The sequence below is a fragment of the Zeus faber genome, assembly GCF_960531495.2.
Source record: "Zeus faber genome assembly, chromosome: 1".
Taxonomy (NCBI): Eukaryota; Metazoa; Chordata; class Actinopteri; order Zeiformes; family Zeidae; genus Zeus; species Zeus faber.
This window is the reverse complement of record NC_137193.1, coordinates 36,856,103-36,880,035: the sequence shown is the minus strand read 5'-3', so window position 1 is coordinate 36,880,035 and position 23,933 is coordinate 36,856,103. Positions and strand designations below refer to the sequence as shown.

Genomic DNA, 23,933 nt, shown 5'->3' with positions numbered 1-23,933 from the left:
GGACCCCCCCGCCCCCCCCCCCATTTGCCTCTGTTTTATTAATGAGTACCCCCCCATTGCACTGGTTGCCAGTTCTGTGCATCGGGCCTCTCGGACAAAGAGGCCTAATGCCTTGTTTCAGAGGCCATGCCGCCCTGCCAACCTGCTGTCCCACTCTTTTCACTTCGCTTTAAACCAAAATGTCCGAGCACCACATGCACTTAGTTCTGATGTCTACAATTGACTTACTTCCTGGAATTGCTCAACCTATTTTATTTTTTAATAGGTTTTTCAGGAATAATCTTGTATAAAGAGCTCACAACAATGTCCTCAGTCATGTTGGTTTCGGATAAAGGTCTTTCCTTTTGAATTGGGCCTGTATTACTATGGTGTGCCGTCATTGCTGTTTGCCAAATTAGTTTAAACTTGAGTTGAGTTTTTTCTTTGTTTGTATTTGGGAGCGGCCTGCTGAAGAGCGGGCTGGTGTTAACATGTTGTAGCCTTAACATGTTAATACACAATGGCTGAGTTGGCATTGCCAGGGCATATAAAGGGAGGAATGAACACACGTGCACACCGCATTGCATACCAACGCAGTGCATGTTTTTGTGCTCCATTGTTCCTGGATGGTGGGAGCGGACGTGTGTGGACCTGGGGTTGGCTGTGTTTCGGCCGAGGTGGAGCCACCCTGTGAGGTTGCAGTGTCCTGCAGGCAGCTCCGTGGAGCTGCTCTTGTCTCTTTCTCAGGGAAGAAAAAATAAATGTGTGAAAAGGCTGATTAGTCTGATTACAGCTGTCGTGCACTTTTATTTTGTATATGCAATTATATTTTCTTTGCACATTCTGTTTATGAAAATGAAATCATAAAAGTGAATTCTTCATATAAAGGCAGTAATATATCCTGGAATTTTTTATTACACTTTGTCCATAAAAAAATTTGGCTTCAAGAATTTTGAATTTAATGACATTGAATATCGGTACAGAATATTGGTATTGGCAGCCTTAGTCAAACAAATATTGGTATCGACCTTTAAAAACCCATATCGGCCGAATACTAGTAAACACTGCTGTTTCACAGCAAGAAGGCTCTGGGTTGAGATGCGACTAAGGCGTTAAATGGAATATTGATATTAAATGGAATTGTGAGCGTGTTGGTGTCAGTCTTCAGTGACTCTAGGGAGTTTGGTCTTCTACTTCAGTGTTTCAAAAAGGGTAAAAGATGCCTTGTATTTCTTTGTTACTGTTGTTGAATGGAAAAGTACAAATGGCGCCGTGCTTCTCATGTCTGAGCCAGTCAGCAGTCCAGCTGTGCGTGTGTCTGAGTGAGAGAGTGAGTGAGAGAGAGAGAAAATCAGTGATTGGCTGCTCGCTGTGTGACATCATCATTAGGGGTGTTGGTGGAACTCTGTAAACAAAGACACACACACACACACTGTTATATTTGTAGTACAGCAGCTTTGCATATTTTTCTCAGCACTACAGTCCAGGTTTCTGTGTCTTGGACCTGCTGACAGTGTTTTGCTATGTTGCTCATAACCAGTTGCTGGGTGGGAACTTCTCTTCCTCTGAAAAACTCATCAATTTTCACTGCCACACTTGGAACTCCCTTCTATTGTTTTAAAGTTTTGGAGCACACCACGTTTCACTGCCGGCCAGGAAGAAACACAAAGGGTTTCTGTTGGATTTGGAGATATGGCCCAGAGCCGTGACCTTGTCCTCAAAGTATGACACTTATGCAATAAGTTATACATCAATATTTTGAAAACTTGATTCTTTTCGTGTTGATGATTACTAATACCAATAGTCACAGAGGCTATCGCAGACAAATCCCTGTCCTGGAACATAACAGGTTTACTCAAAAAGGAAGAAATATACGTTGTGGGGGAAACAGTGTCTACCTCTACTCTACATGTATTATACTCTGCACCCCCAACTACCCCCACCCCACCCTCTACCTCTACTCTATAGGGAACCTGGTTCAGTCCCAAACCTCAGTGGCATCTGTGCATCCTTTCCTGGTGCACTTCCAAACTTCAGTGATATCGGTACATTTAGCCTCCAAATGCTAGTGCTTTATTAGTGAAAGGGACATGACTATTTCCAAGCACCTTCAGAGAGTACAGGGTTTGATGGTTCTATTGGGTCAGTATTGCACTATGTTCCCCTGATGACCCCAGAAGGAATGTGTTGCAGGAAGCCTGGGTAAACAGTAAAAGGTGCTGTGTGCACATTCACTGCTCTCGCCTCTAGCTGTGGGTTTTTTTTTTTTTTTTTTGGTTTGTTTTTTTGGCCCGTTCCTTTCTCTGTATGTTTGTATGTCCTCAATCCTCCTAATTACATGACTACTGTATGTAACTAGGGCTGCATATTGGCGAAAGTCTGGACAAACCACACTTAAGAACATCGGGGGGCATGGTTCTGTGGTAACTTTGGTTCCACATCTGAAGTGGTGTCACATTTTGTGTTTGCAAACTCTTGTTTGAGATTTAAATGGATTGGCAAACACTTATATTTACCTGGTTGTTATCCTTTTTAAGAAATATCAATAATCATTTTATGTCATTTAATGGCCTACTTCTGTGATGCTTGATAAAATCAACCCAGAAGCCTACAAGGACACTAATTATTATTTCTGTGTCTGACAAGTAATGGATCTACTCCTACAGGCTGGGCCTTGTTTGCTGTTTAACTTAAGACACTGTTTAAAGTATCGTAGATTAACGAGTCCTCCCTACAACTCCTAGAGCGCCAAGTGCATTTTTGCTGCATGCATTTTATGCATGTTGTATTCCACGTTTTTTGCTGCACATCAACTAATCGAAATGGCAAAAATACCACTTCTCAATCTTTCGTTTTTTTGGACCCATACCTTGTTTTGTGTTGCATCCTTCAATGACTATTAGCATGCATATTTGGGAAGCATGGCATGACTTAACATCTGCCTCTATGAAATTTCAAATTCATTTCTTAAACTTTTCCAACAGCACCATGGACAGCAACATTTGGAATCTATTTAGAGCCGAGTGCGCGTTCTCTGTAGTACAGGCTAATATGGATGTCAGTACATGACTGCTATTAAGATTTTTCAGGGTCCACAGCTTGTTTCATGGTAGAATTATATTTGGTATGAATATGAATTGTGTTCGTGAAGTCTCGATGTGAATTTGTCAGTACAGTTTAACTGTTTTGTCTATGTCCTCTTTGCTTTACCCTAGTCTCTTAACCGCTTGTATTTTCCAAGCTTCAAAGAATCTAGCTGAGATTCATCACATTGAACTATATGGTAATATAAAGTACATCCGTCTAAAACTCGAATATGTGACAGCGTCTGGTGAAAAGGGGAGCAAGTCGGCAAACATCAAGTCCCGCAAATCAACTCTAAAGTGTTCTAAAAGGTTTCAGAGATCAACAAATACTAACATTTTGTCACCAAACCAGCTTATTATCGTCTCTGTGTCTCGATCTGGGGTGCATTGTGTAGGAGTGGTGATCGATTTGCATCTTTGGTTTCACTGGCTGTTGTTCCAGAGTTTAGTTTGAAACCCCATAAACAAAACGCAACACATCGTCATTGTCAATAGACACAAATGATTGTTTTGAATCTATAATGAATGAATCATTGTTTTAAAAGAATAAAGGCAGGGAAACTGGAATGTTTAGAAGTTTTAATATAATTGAGGACTTATGCCACTATAGTGAGCATGAACATGATTTAAATAAATATTAACAAAAGATAAATAAATAACATACTTGGGAGAGTATCATATGTTTTCAAGTGTTATTTTTTAATACTCTACACACTTTAAACCACTGACGATGACAGGTAGTCCAGTGGGGGAGTGTTTGGGGGTGGCGTTAACTACACATTGGTTTCACCCATTACCTGCCTCTGAAGTGTGGAAAAACTTCAGGATGTTTGAGGGGCTGTTCCTCTGCTAGAGGAATTTAGGTGTACCAACATTCAAAAAGCATATCTTCTTCAAATATTTTCAGTTTTCAATGTAGGACACATTTGAAAGCTGTAAAAAAATAAAAAGTGACATTGGCCTACTCGAGACCCAAAACAGTAGTCGCTGTCACATATTTGACCTCAGATAATTTACACCTCATATGGTGAGAATTCTTAGGTCTCATCATTCATTTAGACTACAAAACTTGAATTCCATAATGTGATATCTTAATTTCAATTTCAATTCGCCCTGCCCTACATTTAATTCATTTAACTCTGGTAATTGATAATGCTTGTCATTCTGGATAATACTTTGAACTGGTTGATGGCTGATGGTTTTTCTCCTGCCCCCCCAGCTTCTGCCCCGGTCAGCAGCAGTGTGAGTAAAAGGCGTGGGCCTTCCTCAGTGACTCCCCTCTCGTGGGAGAAACGCACCGCCGCCGCCATGTCCAGCATCACCATCGACCCCGAGCTCAAACCCGGGGAGTTTGTCATCAAGAGTCTGTTTGCGGAGTTTGCCGTGCTGGCGGAGAAGAAGATCGAGGTGGTGATGGCTGAACCACTAGTGAGTACTGGGAACATTCATATAGAAATAAATTGCGAACATGTTATTGTTTCGTGAATTATTCTCAATGTTTTCAATTTGATTTCGATACAAAGGGTTGTTAACACACTTCCTTTCCACTGCCCCCTACAGGAGAAGCCATTGTCCCGGTCCCTCCAGAGGGGGGAAGATGCACAGTTTGATCAGGTGAGTCCAAGTGATGAAGATGTGCTCTCTGGCGTCCTTTATCAACCCCCAGTGGGAGCTCCCAACACCCTCCACCTGGGGGACGTTCGGTAGCATTGCATCATCATGAATAGGGATGTTAATAATTACCATTTAACCGTTAACAGACAATAAGAGTTTTGACCAATTAATACTATAAGTTAACAGTTTAAACCATAAAAAAGAAAGAAAGGGAAGAAAAAAAGATAATTTTATATATATATATATATATATATATATATAGGGGAAAAAAGTAATTAAAGAATAAAAGGCTATTTCTTAACTACAATTCTTGGGGGCGACACATGCAGCTAGGGCTGTGACAATAACCGTAATATCACGCTCACGTGACGTCACCGCGGGGTTGAGCTCATTAGCACCATCACCGCAAATAATAATTAAAAATATATATATTTTGTTGGATTTCATTTTTTTCCTGGTGAAAGTTAGGGGATGATATGAAATTGTCTCCCATCCTATGTTCAAGGGCTTCTGGAGAAACAACAACAATCCGCTGGATCACTGTTTATTCAGAGTTTATTAATATTTTACACGTGTTGCATGTACAATATGCACCAAATTCGAAACTTTACATCCTTGGGTCCCCAGCAATGCACCTGCCAAGTGTGAAGCCGATCAGATGAAAGGTTGTCGGGCTAATCAAGAGACATGCAGATTCCTTCCAGTGCACGCCGATTCAAAATGGCACGAGTTTACCAAAATGCAAGATTACTTTGCAATAAATAATAAGCATCGAATGTTGAAATATAGGCATATAAGAACGTCAGTAGATTTGTCAAGGCCAGGTTTCTTCAGTCAATGATTTAGTGATGTTTATGTGGATTGTCAGGCGCTCTACTCGTCGGGCAGGGTCTCCTGCTCTCGTAAGCGTTTGTGACATTGAAGGTCACGTGCTCGGGTCACATCTCCAGCACTTCCTCTGGCCTCATGTTAGCAATGAGCACAGCGTGGCTTGCCAGGCGTGCCTCTCGTGCTTCACATATTGGATGATGATGTCACAAATCGCCCCAGCTGCACAGAGCGGCTCACTGTTGGCTTGTTTATTGAGAGTTTATTAATATTATGCTTGTCCAAATTGCACCAAATCGAACTGACACTGCACGTCCTTGTGTCCCCAGCAATACACCGCCAAGTTGGTAGTAGATTTGATGAACGGTTGTTGAGATAATCGAAGGACATACATACATACAGAATACAATTATAGATAAATTACATATGTCGTGTGTCCAAATTGCACCAAATTCGTCACTGCACCTCCTTGGGTCCCCAGCAATACCTCTGCGAAGTCTGAAGTAGATCGGATGAACGGTTGTTGAGATAATCAAAGCACATACATACAGACAGATTCCGAGAATTATATATGATACGGGAGCACAGAGGAAGGGGGCACGAGTTCCTCCATGCCCCATTCCTCCAAACAAAACAACTAAAACACACCGGGGGGTTGACTGCAGCTCTCCCGGCTCTGAACGGACTTGGAGTTGGGCGAGCTGTGCACGGCTGCGTGCCTGCGCTGCATCCCTCAATGTTAAAATGTGCTGAATAAATTACCGACTGTCGTTCTCTCTGTCCTCTCATCCTCTCTGTATGAACAGAAAATCAAAAATCTTTGATTTTTTTTACTTTCTTTTTTTGTAATGGCCTTCTCAAACGTTCTAAGAAACTGTACGGTTTTCCTAAATAGCCTATTCAAGTTGTCAAAATGAAAAACTAACTATACTGTTTTCCAAATGGGGGTGAGAGTGAGTATGCGAGCGTCTGCAGCGTCTGCCCCCCCACCTCGGCCTCCGCGTGCGGGCTTGGGTATGCCTTCGCCATTCCATTGGGCGTATATTTACATTCATCTATATATTAATTTTATTTATTTCAGGATGTATTTCATTGGCATATTTATTTTTTATATTTGCGTGCTACGTCCACCTACATCCTCTTTGGGTGCGCAAGTGAATGAGCTGTATGCGCTGCTGCTCCGTGTGTCGCTGTTCAGCGTGGGGGGGTGCGGAATGGGATCACACCAGGTGACTTCTGCTGGACTGTCCCTTGCCCCGTCTACTCCAGCATGTGTGAAAAGGTGCACGGCGGAAATCTTCCTGAATGTAGCTGCGTGTGAATAGTGAAAATCACTAGCCTTGCTAGAAAAGTTATCACAGTAATTTACCGGGAACAATGTGCGAAAGGACTTAATAATGGCATAGCCATTGCTGGGGAAAAAAACACATCTGTTTAAATGGAGAATTGAATCGTGACCTTAATATCAAAGTTGAATCGTGGATTCGGAGAATCCTGACACCCCTATTCACTACAACAGACCAGAGGAGCCAATTCAATGTAAACTCGGGAAAATTGTAACTCGTGCACAGAGCGAGTTTCACAGAACCCGGAAAACTGTAATACATACATACTACGACTATATTGGACCCCGTCTATTGCTGCCTGCAGCTAAACTTCATAATTTGAATTCGTAAAATCCAATAAGACTAGAATTGATTTTATTTTGTGGTGGACAGTGCCCTCATATTTCAATCTTCCGCTTAAAAAGTTTAACCGCTAGTCTCTTGCCTGGACGGACTTTAAACAATACATCTGGCCGTCGCAGAGTGTCGTATTCAGCACAACACAAGAGTGAGAGAGAATTGCTGTGTCACTCTCAGCAGGAAGCTCCATGCTCCAATTCCATCAGTTCAGCCCTTACATAACTACTGCTTCCTATCCATCACACAGCTCTGTACACACTGTACGCACACACCAGGTTGGAATTCCATATGTTTGTTTCGCGTATTTTGCAGTAAATGAGAGTCAAGTGGTTTCCTCTGACAGTGTTTCATTTAGAATTGATTAGATATTAAATAAGCTTTGACATGTGAGAGTTCATTGTGATTTTGTTTCAAATTCAATATACTTATTGTGATGATAAATATTTCAAGATTGCCTACGCCCACACAATATATTCTGTCTATTTTTTAGTCAGCTATACACGGTACTGCATCATTGAAGATTTACTGTTGATAGTATGATGTGCCTCCCACTGATCTGTGTGTGTGTGTGTGTGTGTGTGTGTGTGTCCGCTTCATAGCTCAGCGCTGCCCCACAGTGCTCAACATGTCACCTAACACACGTCATATTTACTTGTGTAGACTCTAAACCGTTCAAATAAGGAAAACGACGCTGAGGTTCTGACGGCGTGTTGTGCATGTCTCCAGTTACTCAGCTCCATGAGCTCCATAGCGGAACACTGTCTGCCGTCGCTGCTGCGCACGCTGTTCGACTGGTACCGGCGGCAGAGCGGCACTGAGGACGAGTCCTACGAGTACCGGCCTCGCTCCAGCACCAAGTCCAAAGGGTACGACATCGTGAAAACTAACCTTTTGTTTGACACTTTTATATTTAACTATTTAATCCAGGGGTCTCAAACTACAGGCACAGGGCCACATCAGTGCAGTGAGACAATTTATTGCAGCCAGATACAGGTTTATAATGTGTTTTATGACATATTGTTACATGTGGTACACAAAGGTAATTTAAAATCACAAAGCTTTATTCATATACACTTTTTTTAATGAATTTTTTCGAAATATAAAATAAAATGACATGGAATATTATAAAAAATATATGATAAACCCCAAGTGAAACCGGGGGTAATTCAGTGGTCCCCAGGTAGTATGAGTTTGAGATCCCTGATCTAATCTCATACTCAAATAATTGATCAATGTATTGTGAATTTGTTTTCTGTTTCTTATCCATCTTTCTCCTCTCACTTCCTAGAGACGAACAACACCGGGATAAAGACTTCCTGCTTGAGCGCAGGGACCTGGCCATAGATTTTATTTTCTGTTTAGTCTCAGTGGAAGTTTTAAAACGGGTGAGCAGTTTCATGCCCAGCTGAACTTTCACTACTGGGAAGCATTTAAGTGTAAAGTTTAGAAAATGACATTTAGAAAATTAAAAATGTAGTTTAAAGAATATCTTCATTGACTTACATGTATTCTACTGATCTTGTGTTCCCCATCATAGATTCCTCTTCATCCAGTACCAGACGCTTTAGTACATGAAGTCCTGAACCTGGCATTCAAGCACTTTAAACACAAAGAGGGGTTAGCGTGTACACACACACACACACACACACACACACACACACACACACACACTTCCTTTGTTCTGTTTTTGGACTCTTTTGAGAAATCTGTTTTCATGGTGACCTTCCAAGCTTTATGAACAATTTAGTAATGATGCTTTAAAAATGCAGTCTCCTGTTGGCTGGTGATGCCCACATGAGCGAGTGCATTTCAGACTCGAACAACGTGGAGAACACACCTCTACCACTGTGGGAAACGACATTCCATCACTTGTGTTCCCTCATTGTGACAATCGAAGATCTTTTTAGTTAAAACTTGCATCAAATACCAAAACTTGTTCAGTATTTGGGGAGAGCAGAGGTGTCAATCATGCTGATGTGTGTGAGCTGCGTGTTACCAAAACAAAACATGTCCAGATGACTTTCACTCTGCATTTACTGACCATATTAAGGTTGGACCTTTGATTACTCTGTGTAGTTAAAGCAACATTCCGCTGTGAGGTGAATGAGTGTCCAGGCCATTAAGATAATGCAGAAAAAATACCACTGTGTGTTAAGATGCAAAGTATGTAGCAATGCGTTATGTCAAAACATTGAGGAATGCAATATGTAATGGGTTTTGTCACCTTTTATCATGTTATTAATATGTTTACTATGTTATTAAATAATGCATTGAATTACTTAATTAATTAATAACAGTGATTATTTGAGTTAATTGACGTTATTCTTCCTCGCAGGTACTCCGGCCCCAACACCGGCAACGTGCACATCATCGCAGACCTGTACGCCGAAGTCATCGGAGTTCTCACGCAGTCAAAGTAATGTTTCTGGATCGTTTCCCGCAATGCCGACCCTGACACTAACTTTCTGAAATGGTTGTCATGTTGTAACCATGAGTCAGCTGTTGGTTGCCAAGACTGACAAAAGGGTAGTCGAATTCCATAATTGAGTCATAATGATACCATATAATATAAACAATCCATACTTCAGTGTTGTCACTTCCGTGGCACAAGTTTCTAAACATATGGAGGTAAACCGTGCTTATTTAAAGGGGACCAATATGAAAGACTCACTTTTCAGAGCTTGTGCACATTCTTTTGGTTCTCTGATTGGCTACCGAACACACAAACTGAAAGACAACCCAGTCAGATTTTTGTGAGCTGTCTTTTTCAGAAAATGTGGTAAAATAAGCCGTTCTGATTTGCAGCCCCTTCCTACATCAAGTGGGGCCGAGGACATTTTTCATTTTTTACAGATTTTGAAAGTGCAAATAGCGCACTTAAACTCCTCTCAGAGAAAATGCCTCTAAAGAGCCCAGAGTTTTTCACACTTCAGAGGCAGGTTAACTCCACTCCCCCAATGGACTACCTCTCATTGTCAGTGGGTCGAGGTGGAGATTTAGACACTTAAAAAGGCGCAAGAACAAAAGCCGTTTGAACCACCGGAGAACATTACAGAGGATACTTAATAAGATCTCTGCAGTGAAAGGAGGTAGCAGTGGCTTTGCTTTACATCAAGATGAAAAAAAAGAAAAACTTGTGAAATCAAACTCAATGTCATTTACTGGAAGGGCCCATATTTCCTCAAAAAGTGACCAGGGATTTTATTTACATCAATTGCCATCGGGGTGCCATGTTCCTCAAAATAAATACATTTTGACATACATAAATACAACATAATTTTTTGTTCAGAAACAAGGGAACGGCCAAGACGCACGGTGGACCAGAGATCACTCTCTCTCCATTACACAATTCACTGTCCTGATCTGATGCAGAACGTCCCCTGGTTTAAAAATGTTTGTATCATACAGAAGCTAACAAAAACACGAGATCTAAAATAAAACACAGTTAAACCAGAACACAGAAACAGCATTGGGTGCGTTCCCGGCGCGGTGCAGCGTTGGAGGAGAAAAAACACACACACACACACACACACACACACACACACACACACACACACACACACACACACACACACACACACACACACACACACACACACACACACTGACTCGGCTTTAGGCTCAGTTTTTAGGCGGTTTTTATTTGAGTACCGGTTTATATTTGAGGAGATACGGTTTATATAAATCATGCTTCAAATGTTGGCAACACCATTTGGGCCAATCGCAACAAAAGACAAAGTTGGCCTCAGGGGCCTACCCGGAGAACACCGCAAGAACCCAGATCACCGTTTCAATTTGTTCTCATCTTGTTCTGGAGATGTCTTTTGGTCAAAATCTCCTACTTCTTTTTAAGTGTACCTCCACCTTAAAAGTGTGTAGAGTATAAAAAAAAAAAGATAACACATGAAAATGTATGTTATTTCCCTTAGTATCTTTCTGTATTTATTTTTCGTTAATATTTATTTAAATCATGAATTTATTAAAAAAAATATATATATATTGGAAAATGCGTAATAGTCCTTTAAGTTTATGTAATTTTTATTTCATTCTAAGTTCATGGTCACTATAGTAGCATAACCCCTCTATGATTTTGTAACTCATAAACATTCCCGTTTCCTGTAGTTATTGTTTTTTAACAACGATAGTTTTAAAAAGTGTGACACTTTTTAGATCTTTCACTTTTCAAATCTATCACCAGACAGAATTTCCCAGGATGCAAATACCTCTCCAGCCTTTTGCATTCTGAGAGTTGGTGTTTTCTGGGAGCACCCCGCTGCCTCGCACTGCCAGCGGCCAGTTCCACAATATAAAAGAGCTTCTTCTCATAATCCATAATAAGACGAAGATGATATGTTTTGAAGTGAAATTTGTTGATTCTGGTATTTATTTGTGTTCGTTTCTTTAAAAAAAATTGTAGGGAAGTGACGTCAGCTCTTCTTTGTGTCTGCAGCACAACATTTTTTACCATGCAAATACCCGGTGTAGTCCAGGTTAATTTATTACCTCAATTAACAAAACGGTTTCACATTCTGACTTGACATCACATGGAATATCGAAGGATTGTCTGCATGTGTGCATCAAAGGAACTGTGGGATGGCGTTTCTTGCTGTTGTTCTGAGTTCAACAATGGGTGACTAAATCCATAACTCACGTTTGAAAATAAGTTGAGAGATTGTGGGGGAAAAGAAATTGAGGAACATACACACAATTGTGCGCGCCACTAATATTTTAGTCCTGTCTCGTCTCGTCAACGTCATAGTTGTTATCAAAGATCTATTTACAGATCTACAGAGCAGGAAGTGTTGTGGCGAACGATAGTACTGTGACTCGCATATCTTGTTCTGTGAAACCTATATGGGCAGAAACAAGCATGGGTTTTGTTTGTGGGAGGGGTTTCAGAATAAACTCTGGAACAATAGCCAGTGAAACGAAAGATGCAAATTGATCACCACCCCTACACAAGGGGCCTCGCCGACACGAAAACAAGCTTACTTTGTTGACAAACTATAGGTATTTAGTGATCCTAAAACTGTTGTTTGTTATATGTGTCGAGTGAGTTTCCCCATCTTTTAAACTTTCGTAAAAAGAAAAAAGAAAAACACACAAAAAAAAAACAAAAAAACCCAAAATAAAATGTGTTGATTTGCGGGACATCGGCACACAGAAACAGCCTTAGAACAAGATGGTTTCGAGGCATGTTAGAATGGTTTGAATGCATAATCGAAGTGGTATTGTCAGCAAAGTGGGGATTTCAGATACCATACCAATATTAACTTGTTGAAAAGGAGTATAATAGGTCATCTTTAAAAAAAAAAAAAAAAAAGAGACATGAAAATCTGTTGCAACCAGGGGCAACCAGATGGCCTGACATAGTTGACAATGGCCCAGACCTGGCTGCTTGGAGCAACTGGGCAACCATTTTTGTCCGCCCTGCAATGTATAATAGTACATGGATTACTGTGATGATAAATATTTCAAGATTTCCCACGCCCACACAATATATTCTGTCTGTTTTTTAGTCAGCTATACATGGTACTGCATCATTGAAGATTAACTGTTGATTTACAGTATGATGTGCCTCCAACTGATCTGATCAAAGGGTGTGTGTGTGTGTGTGTGTGTGTGTGTGTGTGTGTGTGTGTGTGTGTGTGTGTGTGGGGTGTGTAGGTTTCAGGCTGTCAGGAAGAAGTTCATCACAGAGCTGAAGGAGCTGCGGCAGAAGGAGCAGAGCCCCTACGTGGTGCAGAGCATCATCAGCCTCATCATGGGGATGAAGTTCTTCCGGGTCAAGATGTACCCAGTGGAGGACTTTGAGGCCTCCTTCCAGTTCATGCAGGTTGTGTGTGTGTGTGAAGACATCAGTCTTATTACTCACATACTAAAGTACGCTGGACAGTATTGTGCAGAACGCGGTGTGTGATTTCTGACCCAGCACCAGTGTGTTTTTTGACCTGTGCTGTCTTGGGGGGTTCTTCCTCCAGGAGTGTGCACAGTACTTCCTGGAGGTGAAGGACAAGGACGTGAAGCATGCTCTGGCCGGCCTCTTTGTGGAGATCCTCATCCCTGTCGCTGCTGTGAGTAAAGCTTAGCACCTCCTTACATCAGATTACTGTTAAAACCATGACATGATGCTGTTGGTTGATGTCTGTTTCATCTTCCAACTGCGGCTCATTTTTAGTTTAAGCATGATGATAAAGCATGATAAGATTTACTCATAAATGTATATCCTCGATAATTTTGGCTTTTAATTCAGACTTTAAATATCATGTATGTATGATGTCACCACATGATGTGTATCATGGGGATTAAAGGGATACTTGGGGAAACTGGCTCTTTTTCTATCTTAGACAAATTCAGATGGGACCAGATTCAGACGAGAAGGTCTATACCAATTTCATCCTTTTCTGTCCAGTACAGATATAGCGACAGACTGCATGTTAACTGTGTTAGCTCAATACAAGGCTATGGAGGGGATCAACTAGCCTAGCTCCTGTGAAATTCCCTATAAAACTTGAGTCTCCCTTTAATTTGTGACCCTAACGACAGTGACACAATCTACTTCCCGCAGGCGGTGAAGAACGAAGTCAATGTGCCGTGCCTGAAGAACTTTGTGGAAATGCTGTACCAGACGACCTTTGACCTGAGCTCACGGAAGAAGCACTCTCTGGTAAGATTCACTACCAGAGTCCCTCGTCACATGGTGTGAGGACAGGGGCAGGGCTCAATGTCAGAGGGGTCGGGCCGCCTTGTCAGATCAGAGAAATGCAAGATGTTCCTCCTCCTATCGATTTTCATGCAAGTATTAGATCATGTGAAAACTTCAGAATCAATATTTATTTTTAAATCGATAATCAAGTTATTGATATCATTTTCAATAACAAAGAAAAATAAGTAGATAGAAGGAAGGTACCCAAAGAGTGTATGTGGGTGTGAGATTTTGATTTGGTTAAATCAATCAAGTTAACAGTTGAATTTCCTTCTGGAAACATGAATTACATTCAGGAATATTAAAGACTTGTAGTGTCCTGATTATCACTTATCAGAAATAATCTAAAATAAATCTGTATTTACCCCCCAAGGCTCTGTATCCATTGGTTACCTGCCTGCTGTGTGTCAGTCAGAAGCAGTTCTTCCTCAACAACTGGCACATCTTCCTGCAGAACTGCCTTTCACACCTTAAGGTACTGACACTCAGACCCTCCACTTCCTCTTCGCAAAAACACTTTATATCAGGGACTCTAGGAGTCGATGGCTGCTGGGTTGCTACGGCGACCAGAAATGTATCCATCCTGATGTCGTAGCCGCTGAAACCCAATCACTAAGCAACTCCTCAGACCCAACAGAGTGTTGCACAGTCTGAACTGACTGCTCTGAATTCATTCATACTGTAGCATCTTCAGGTCCTTTAAAAAGTCTTGCGTCTTGAAATTCAGTTTTTCAAATATTTTACCTTAAAAGACATCAAATGGTCTTAATTTGAATTCATGAGTCAATTTCAACATTAAAATGGAATCTCATTTTTATTTTCTTTCCATCTATTTATTTTTGTCCAACTGAGCAACGTGTTTGTGGTGTGACGCTACACCAAAACATTGAGCTACAGACGTAGCTAGAATACAGCCGAGCAGGGAGGGCGATAAACAGCAGCACATGACAGAGGAATGCAGACTGAGCTGTTTAGAAATCCTTCTGAAATCTGTTGATAATTCAATATGAACTTTAGGAAGTCTTATGACTCAGGTTAGGTGGTTATGAAACACCATTGCTCTCATCAGATGGTTAAAAAGCAAAATAAACACGTGACTAGAATTTTTCTTCAAGGTATTCCCACCCTTCCGTGCTGCTGGTTTTATTTTTCTGGAGCTCAGTAGTTTGTTTTTAAATTAATGTGGATCATGGCAGGTAAGTCAAGCTGCTTTGTGGTCTGTTGTTCCCCTTCTGTCACCAACAAAGCCTGGAGAAGAACAGCACGTGATTTGATATCATTTTCACTTTCCTGAGCTCCTGGAGAGCTGATTAAATGAACTCACAGCTAAACATAAAGATTACTGTAAGAAAACAAGACTCATTTGATCAACAGCGAGAGGCATCAAACCCATGTGTCTGCCTGGCAGACATGGGGAATCACGAGGATGAAAAGGCCTTTTTATGGGAGCAAAAGAAAAACCTTGGTTTCACAAATTAAAAGTGCAAAATAAGTTCACACTTATTCCATCTATTCCTGTTCATCTGGTCAATGCCTGGAGTTTCGAGTAACAAAGGCTTTCATTGTTAACGAAACATGTACCATGTGGAGTCACTTGCTGTTCTGAGCCAGATCTATTATAAACTCTTCAAAAAACAAATCACAAGCTGATCAAGACTATCCTCTTATCTCAGACCTTTTGGTAATTCCTTCAGCTCTGTGTTACTGTCTGTCTGTCTGTCTGTCTGATCCTCCTCATCTCTTCATTGATCTCCCGTGTGAAGTTTTCGTTTCAGATCTTGGATGTAATCTCTGTGATTCCCTTTCCTTCCTTGTGATGGTGACGGATCGTTAGAGATCTCAGAGTGATCTGGGTGTTTTGTCCCTTAATGATCATGTGGATGGATTTAGCTTCCTGTTGATTTAGCCCCCTGTTGTAATCAGTGAGCGGTGATGTGGAGATCTGGTCTGGTCTGTGTGTTTGCTGTTCTGACAAGCGTGAACATGATGAACTTTTTTTTAATGGTGGGTCAATTTTTGGACTGAGTGGTAGGATGAGATCTGATTGAATTTGTAATTTATGATCTGTGCTGGGTTAAATATCGGTATTCTTCCCATAATATGTCTTCTAGAAATTAAAATGGGACTTAATGGACTCCCAATCATTTAGAAAGAGCTTGTGGGGTTTGTGGACAATTTGTTAAACTTGTCTTCTTCTCGCCATCTTTAATCCACATACTATCATTTTTCCTTTCTTTGACCCTGTTTGTGCATCTCTCCCCTCAGTCCTCATTGTGTGTTTGTTACGTTTCTGTGATTAAATGACCACAGCACACCCTCACATTTAAAGGCAAACTGCACTGGATTTCTTCAAATTTTATACCTCCCTACACTCAAAGTGCCGACTGATCTGTTAGATGTCGTATAGATGCAGTCGGGCGGCCTTGGGTTGTTGTGTTAAATTTGTGTTTTTTTGTTATTGTTTTGTTTGTTTGTTTTCCCTCTAACTTGCATGTCTCCCTCCCCTGCACTGGTCTCTGCTGTCGTTCTCTCTCACGTTCACTCGGCCAGATGCCATCTAACAACAGCATCCGAAAACAGATTGAGACTCTGCAGGTGAGTTTGTCTCTCTCCCACTTGCCTCTTTCTAGAAGGAAGGAGGGAGGGAGCGAGGAAAGGAGGGAATTGAGGAAGGAAGGAAAAGAGGACGGTGAAGGCACGGAAGGGAGGCAAGATTTTATTTTTATTTTACACTTAGTCTCATCGAATCACTATGACAAGCGAGACATGGCATAGGAACCAGTAAAATTTTTTGCTGAATACACAACATGCAACAGCACTCCAGTATAAAACAATTCCACTTTGAAAAATAGAGAAGTGGAAATCTAGAAGGCAAAACAATTAAAATCTCCTACTTCATGCTTTTAACCATTGCTTTGAACATATTCAAAGATACAGCCTCCTACAGTGTAAGGGCGTTTTGTAGCTCGTTCAGAGAATTGAACACCGAACACTTAACTCCCAAATAGGCTTGGACAGATTACCGATTCAATTGTCAATAGGCTATCGACTCCCATCGATTGAAATTGATGACACACATTTTTTATTTATTTATTTTCTATCCGCCAGGAAATATACGAGCATTTAAGAGAGAGGGAGCAAAGCCTCTCGCCCTCTCCACTCAGGGATGTTGAGTAACCACTTGTGATCAGATCTCACTTCCCAGCTATATATGCAAATCTTGTGATTAGAATATAGCAATATATAATATAATCTCATAGAGAAATATTTGGATTTATTTTATTTCTTTAGTTTCTTACTTGTATGGAAAATTAAAAACATAAACCTAACTATTTATTTTTATTTTTATTTCTACTCCAGACATCGGTGCACTGTGCGCCCGTGTAGGTTCCCAACTCCGGTGCCTGTGTTTTTATTTTAAATCTATTTATTTTTGTTTGTTTCCTACTTCTATAAAACATTTTAACAACTGAGTTAAGGGACGGTCCCATTCCAAAAAACCTGTGCATCCCTACTATCGGGACAGTGGGGAGCACTTCTCCCCGTTGCTTTCCATTGCTATGGGACTTAATTAAGTAAAGACTGGTTGTTTTGTGTAAATACTTCACTTGTAAATAATAAATCCGGCACTTCTGTAATGGGGAGACCGCATTTGCTGCATTACATTATGTTCTATGCACCCCCCTCCCCGATAAAATCGTCAATTGCAATTTGAGTTTTGCACAATTGCCCAAGCCTACTCTCAAATTCCCATGATGACCCCCCGATGACAAACTCTGTTTGTACTTTGGGGACTTAAAAAGCAATGACATTATGAGAGGGATCCACCCTCTGGCCTACAGGCCCATTAAATCCCGCTGAAGACACCAGAAGGGCAGGATAACCAAGTAGAGCAGAAGCACCAGCTAAAGGCAGCGGGACCAGCAGGAGGAATGTCCATTAGCTGTACGTAGCTTCCAGTTGTTGTGTTTGAAGCCTTGTTAGATGCTTCGTCACCCTGTGTGTCTCAGTCCATAAGTGGACTCTGATTCTCTACTGAACAGACCTGAGTTTCTGTAAGGAGGCACAACAGAGTTGTGGGTTCTGGTGATTTCCAGCATCAGTCTGTGTATGTGTGTTTTTTGTCTGTCGGAGGGAATGAAGGGCGAGACACTGCTACACTCCATTCTTCTTCCTCTCTTATACTTTTTGTTTTCTTCGTGTTCCTTCATCATTGCATTTCCTGCCCTGACTGATAGGCACCCTGACCAGCGGGAATCTTAAAATGATCTTTGTCATCGACAGCTTATTTCCATTGGCCTGTGTGTGTCTTAGTGTGCGACCTCTTCATCTGCTTGCAGACTCTGAAACATGTGAAGATACAGTTAATGCAGCTCAAGATGGAACATTGACTAAGCATGTCAAACTAGTCTTCAGCAGTACATTCTAACAGTGATTCTGAACCTTTTTCATATCGAGGACCCTAAATTTCAGATGGATTGGGCTTCGGACCCCATTTTATAAGATTTACTCTCTGGGATCCAATCTTAGCATATGTGACCCACCACGTCCCAACCTGGTGCAGCGCTGTACTATTGGCTATGTGGAAAAACGTTGGAAATTCCTTTTTTGGTCCAAAAGGAGTTTATAGCAGATTTATGAGAATTAAAGATTTAAGATTTATTTTTCAAGTTGTTTTGTCTCTCAACATAATCTCAAAACTGAGTTTGATTTCTAAATATTAGGTAAATATTAAGGCTAGTTACCCACCAACAAGTTGTTGAACACACGGCGATCTTACAGTTCCCTTTTATACAAACATGCAGATCAAGATCACCCATCGATATTCCCAGTGATGTGAAGTCAAAAATATTGTTAGAGTATCGAATTGTGAGTTATTACGACGCGTCTTCACGTGATAAAAAATGTTGCGCTGATGCCAACTCAGAGGACATGAAGCAGAAGAGCTGATGTCACTTTCATAAGCAATGTTAAAAAAAAATATATATATATATATATATATATACACCAGAAGCAAGAAATTTCACTTCTCCTTGAGAACATCATATCCGCGTTATGGATTATGAGAAGAGGAGGCAGACGCTGTCAATTATATCGCCAAAATCGCAGAATATCCCCGCTTCCATGAAACAGCAATTCCCAGAATTTGAATGTTTAAAAATTACAGAATAATTGAGGGGGCATTATAGTATAGTGAGCATGAACTTAGAATGAAAAAAAGATACTTGAATTATGCATTTTCCCATATTTTTAGAAATTAATGAATCAAATATTATTTCAGAAAAACATATTCAACCGTAAGTCATTGAAGGAGTACAGCATTATCCAAATGTAACCATTTAAAGCACTAATTGTGTTTCTAAATGTGTATTTTGTGCTGCAAAAATCTGGAAATGCTTCTAAAATTTTAAAGGCTGATTTCCCAAAACTTCTGTTTTCAAAACCATAAAGTCATAGCGTCCAAAATATTTGCCTGATTCCCACAAGTGATACTTTGTTTTGAAACTCTGATTCTACACTTTCATATTATGTCAATATCATTGTTGACACTAATATTATGTAAAATCTCAATTCTGTTGATCAGATATTTTTATCATTAGGCATGATTCATTGTCTATACTCTAGTTAGGAAGATAAGGGAAACTAGGATCCAAACAATCATTATTGGACATTCTCTAATTTAAATGAAATGATGGTGAAGTTTAACTATTAATCATTTTGCTAGTGTCCTCCTGGGGTTCCCCGGATCCCATGTTGAGAACCACTGCGTTATTATATAGATAAGCTAGAGAGTTAAAACACCTTGTGGACCGGTTCAGCGTGTTTACAGCCTTTTTCAGGGTGGCAGTTCTACTGTCCAAGATTTAATGCCAAATAAAAGGCTCTTCTTTACAAGGTGGATATGTATCAGCCTACTAGTTTAAGCTCATAGGAGGATAGTAGCATAATATAAACCAAAAAAGACGATAAACTTGTTAATCACAATTGTTTGTATGACATTTAATCGTCAACTTATGTCATGATCATGACAGCCCTAACTGCATGAGGGTTTTTGCATGCAGGCCCTGCGCTGGCCATTCTGGATGGATGGATTCTGAAGGTTTATAAATTTTCTGAATATAAAACTCCTTTCTTAGTCTTCCAAAATTCAAAAATCTTCTCTTGTTATTTTGCAAATTAAAGATGTATACAGATGTGGACAAATTTGTTGGTTCCCTTACAACACTTTGAAACAATGCTTCATTCCTCCTGAAAAGTGATGAAATTAAAATCAATTTTCTCACGTATACCTGCATGTCTTTGGTATGTCATAGAGTAAAGCAAAGAAACTGTGAAAAGAGATAAATTATTGCTAAAGAGATCAATTATATTCTAAAATGGCCTGGACAGATTTGTTAGTACCCCTTAGAAAAGATTATAAATAATTGGATTATTGTGACTGTTTTCTTTAATTGGCATCACAAATGTCTTCAATCTTATAATCAGTCATTCAGCCTATTTAAATGAAGAAAAGTAGTCACTCTGCTGTTTGTCACTCTGCTGTTTGACTCATCTGTCCTTTGGACAGATGAGTCAAAACTGGAGCTTTTTGGCAAGTCACATCAGCTCTATGCTCACAGATGAAAAAATGAAGCTTTCAAAGAAAAGAACACCATAACTACTGTGAAACATGGAGGAGGCTCGGTTATGTTTTTGGGCTGCTGTGTTGCATCTGGCACAGAGTGCCTTGAATCTGTGCAGGGCACAATGAAATCTCAAGACTATCAAGGCATTCTGGAGCGAAACATACTGCCCAGTGTCAGAAAGCTCTGTCTCAGTCGCAGGTCATGGGTCCTCCAACAGGATAATGACCCAAAACACACAGCTAAAAGCACCCAAGAATGCATAAGAATAAAACATTGGGCTATTCTGAAGTGGCCTTCTATGACTCCTGATCTGAATCCTATCGAACATCTATGGAAAGAGCTGAAACATACAGGCTGGAGAAGGCACCTTCCAAACCTGAGACAGCGGGAGCAGTTTGCTCAGGAAGAGTGGGCCAAACTACCTGTTGACAGGTGCAGAAGTCTCATTGAGAGCTACAGAAATCGTTTCATTGCAGTGACTGCCTCTAAAGGTTGTGCAACAAAATATAAGGTTATGGGTCCCATCATTTTTGTCCATGCCATTTTTCTTTGTTTTATTATGTAAAATATTCTATTGAATCAAAATCAGATTTCTGATGTCTGATTTCTATTAAATATGGAATAAGCAATGGGGGATGCCAATTACTATTGGGGAGTTTCAAATTATTCAGGGAAAATTGTGGGTTCTTTTTTCGTCGAAGGGTACGTGTGTGTGTGTGTGTGTGTGTGTGTGTGTGTGTGTGTGTGTGTGTGTGTGTGTGTGTGTGTGTGTGTGTGTGTGTGTGTGTGTGTGTGTGTGTGTGTGTGTGTGTGTGTGTGTGTGTGTGTGTGTGTGTGTACGTGTGTACACACACAATATGTGGTGGAGAGTCTGGTCAGTTCATTTATTGATTTTGAATGTCCATGCCCACACAGTTTCTGTGTATTTATCTCCAAAGCAGCTGGAGCGCTGTAACCTCCCAAGTGTGTAACAGGCGGTGTAGATTTTCAGGAATTGGTCCCTGATGCTTCCTGTCTCATTCCCAGAACAAAGATCCCAAGATGTCCCGTGTGGCGCTGGAGTCTCTCTACAGACTGCTGTGGGTTTACATCATCAGGATCAAATGCGAAAGCAACACGGTCACACAGAGGTTAGTCCTGCGCTATTCCAGTATTTCTAATATGTTTATTCTTGCTGTGATGGTAATGTGTAGAATGGTAGTTGAAGCTATAGTAGTCAGTCGTCAATTAGTCAGAACTAGACTAATTGATGTCTCCCATGGTCCAGTCGCCTCCTCAGCATCGTCTCAGCACTTTTCCCAAAGGGCTCCCGTAGTGTGGTTCCCAGAGACACGCCACTCAACATCTTTGTGAAGATCATTCAGTTCATCGCTCAGGTAACAGCTACTTATAGTGTTCATGATCTGCACTTGTGGGTTTTAAGTCTCAATCAAGGTATAAACAAATTCAGATTTTAGGGCTACCATAGATGTATTCAAAAGTTTGTGATTCAATTTTTTTTAGGGAATGTGAAATTACATTAATTAGCGTTAGGAGCTGGAATGCAATCTCATGCTAATTAATAATAACCTTTGATGATAATAATAACAATATTTAATAAGCACCTTTCCTTAATGACATATTACTCAAAGTGCTTTACATTAAAAGGACAATTAAGTGCAAATCTAATGTGGAACAGTGCATGACAATATTTTTTTAAACAGAAAGTAGTGTTATCTTTGCACCATGATAAACACAGAACACTTTGCATTTGTTAAGTAAATGTTCAATGAATCTGATTAGTCAGGTGGCTATTTTTTAATTAAAAATAATTCCTATATTTCAAACAACCATCAAGAAGGTATTGAAGTCTTAAGTTGTCAGATTGACAGTTTTATGACCTCCTTCTGTGGTGTTTATTTCTAACCTAAGTCTGTGTGTTCCTGAAGGAGAGACTGGACTTTGCCATGAAGGAGATCATCTACGACCTCCTGTGTGTCGGCAAATCCCACAAAACCTTCACCATCAATCCAGAGGTGAAACTCCATACCTGTCTGCCTGAATGTCTCTGAAGACCTCCATCTCTTGCTCCCACAGGAATAACCGCTGTATACTAAATGTATTGCATAATATGTACTTTAAAACTACTTATCACATGTGAAATACTTGATTCTAATTGGTCAATTAGCGATCACTTATTTCCAAATAATGACTGCCGATTGATTAAGAATGACGACGGGCACAGGCAACCACTTCTGGTTTCACCATTGCATTGTGTCATATCGCTCGTATAGATCGAATGTCTCTTTAATGGAACATGGAGTCCATGGAGTCTGCTTCCTAATTAAGCGTACCGTGTAAAAAGTAATGTGTGTGGTGAAATTATTATAATTTTCTTTTATATATATACCTTTGCCAGAGGATGAACATTGGCCTGCGAGCCTTCCTGGTGATTGCCGACAGCCTCCAGCAGAAGGACGGTGAGCCTCCGATGCCCACCACGGGGGTCATTATGCCCTCAGGAAATACCCTGCGCGTCAAAAAGATCTTCCTCAACACCACCCTCACCGACGAAGAGGCCAAAGTCATCGGTAGGTCTGCCTCTGAATCGGGGGCCATGGCCATCACAGCATTTGCTGTTGAACCTAAAATCACACGTTAAAAGCACTGGGAGTACTTGGTTTCAGAGAAGAAAGGCCGTCCGCTCTGTTACCAGAGATGCAGTAGGCTGCCACGTAGCAGCGTCTGGGGAGCAGTTAGGGCTTAAGTGTCTTGCTCAAGGACACCTCAGCATGCTACCAGGAGGAGCCTGGGATCGAGCTGGCAATCTTCAGATTGCTAGACGACCCGCTCTACCGCCTGAGCCAATTGTTTCAATTTCGGAATCTATAGGATATTGTAATATTGATAGTTTGTTTGGAAGTTATGCAACCATTTTTTGTTTAAATTAAGTACCACCATAGTCTCAAATGAATTGAAATATTTTGTTTCTGTGATGTCATTTTGTTTAAAATGTCAACATATCAGTATAGGATTGAATCGTGAGATCCTGCCCTGTACCCAGATGTAAAAACAGAAACATGTGCCTTCCTGTGCCCTCAGGCATGTCGCTGTACTACCCACAAGTGAGGAAAGCCTTGGACAACATTCTGCGGCACCTGGACAAGGAGGTTGGGCGCTCCATGAGCATGACCAATGTCCACATGTCCAACAAGGAGCCAGAGGATATGATCACGTGAGTGGCATGTTAATAGGTTTTTAGTGTCATTGTATTGTGAAATTAAGCAATTAACTATTTTACATTCAGAGTGAAGGGAAAGCTCCACAACCTCAAGGTCATTCATAAATTGAACTCGGGGCCCGACAATAATAGTTGCCAAGTCGCCCCAGGCAACCAGATTTGGGCAATTGTCAACCGTCTTATGCAGTC

The 23,933-nt window shown here is 40.7% G+C and overlaps 1 protein-coding gene across 2 annotated transcripts in view; it reads left to right on the top strand.

The window, feature by feature from the left end:
- fryl (furry homolog, like) overlaps positions 1–23,933 on the top strand; it is an 89,129-nt gene that overhangs the window by 5,566 nt on the left and 59,630 nt on the right. For both annotated transcript variants that reach the window (XM_080004391.1, XM_080004390.1), the window contains exons 2-16: positions 4,285–4,493; positions 4,626–4,679; positions 7,919–8,058; positions 8,481–8,577; positions 8,730–8,809; positions 9,528–9,608; positions 12,860–13,028; positions 13,174–13,266; positions 13,761–13,859; positions 14,272–14,373; positions 21,551–21,654; positions 21,792–21,900; positions 22,453–22,539; positions 22,923–23,094; positions 23,606–23,738. In XM_080004391.1, coding sequence (XP_079860517.1) covers positions 4,285–4,493; positions 4,626–4,679; positions 7,919–8,058; positions 8,481–8,577; positions 8,730–8,809; positions 9,528–9,608; positions 12,860–13,028; positions 13,174–13,266; positions 13,761–13,859; positions 14,272–14,373; positions 21,551–21,654; positions 21,792–21,900; positions 22,453–22,539; positions 22,923–23,094; positions 23,606–23,738 — 1,729 coding nt within the window. The remainder of the gene's footprint in view (positions 1–4,284; positions 4,494–4,625; positions 4,680–7,918; positions 8,059–8,480; positions 8,578–8,729; positions 8,810–9,527; positions 9,609–12,859; positions 13,029–13,173; positions 13,267–13,760; positions 13,860–14,271; positions 14,374–21,550; positions 21,655–21,791; positions 21,901–22,452; positions 22,540–22,922; positions 23,095–23,605; positions 23,739–23,933) is intronic.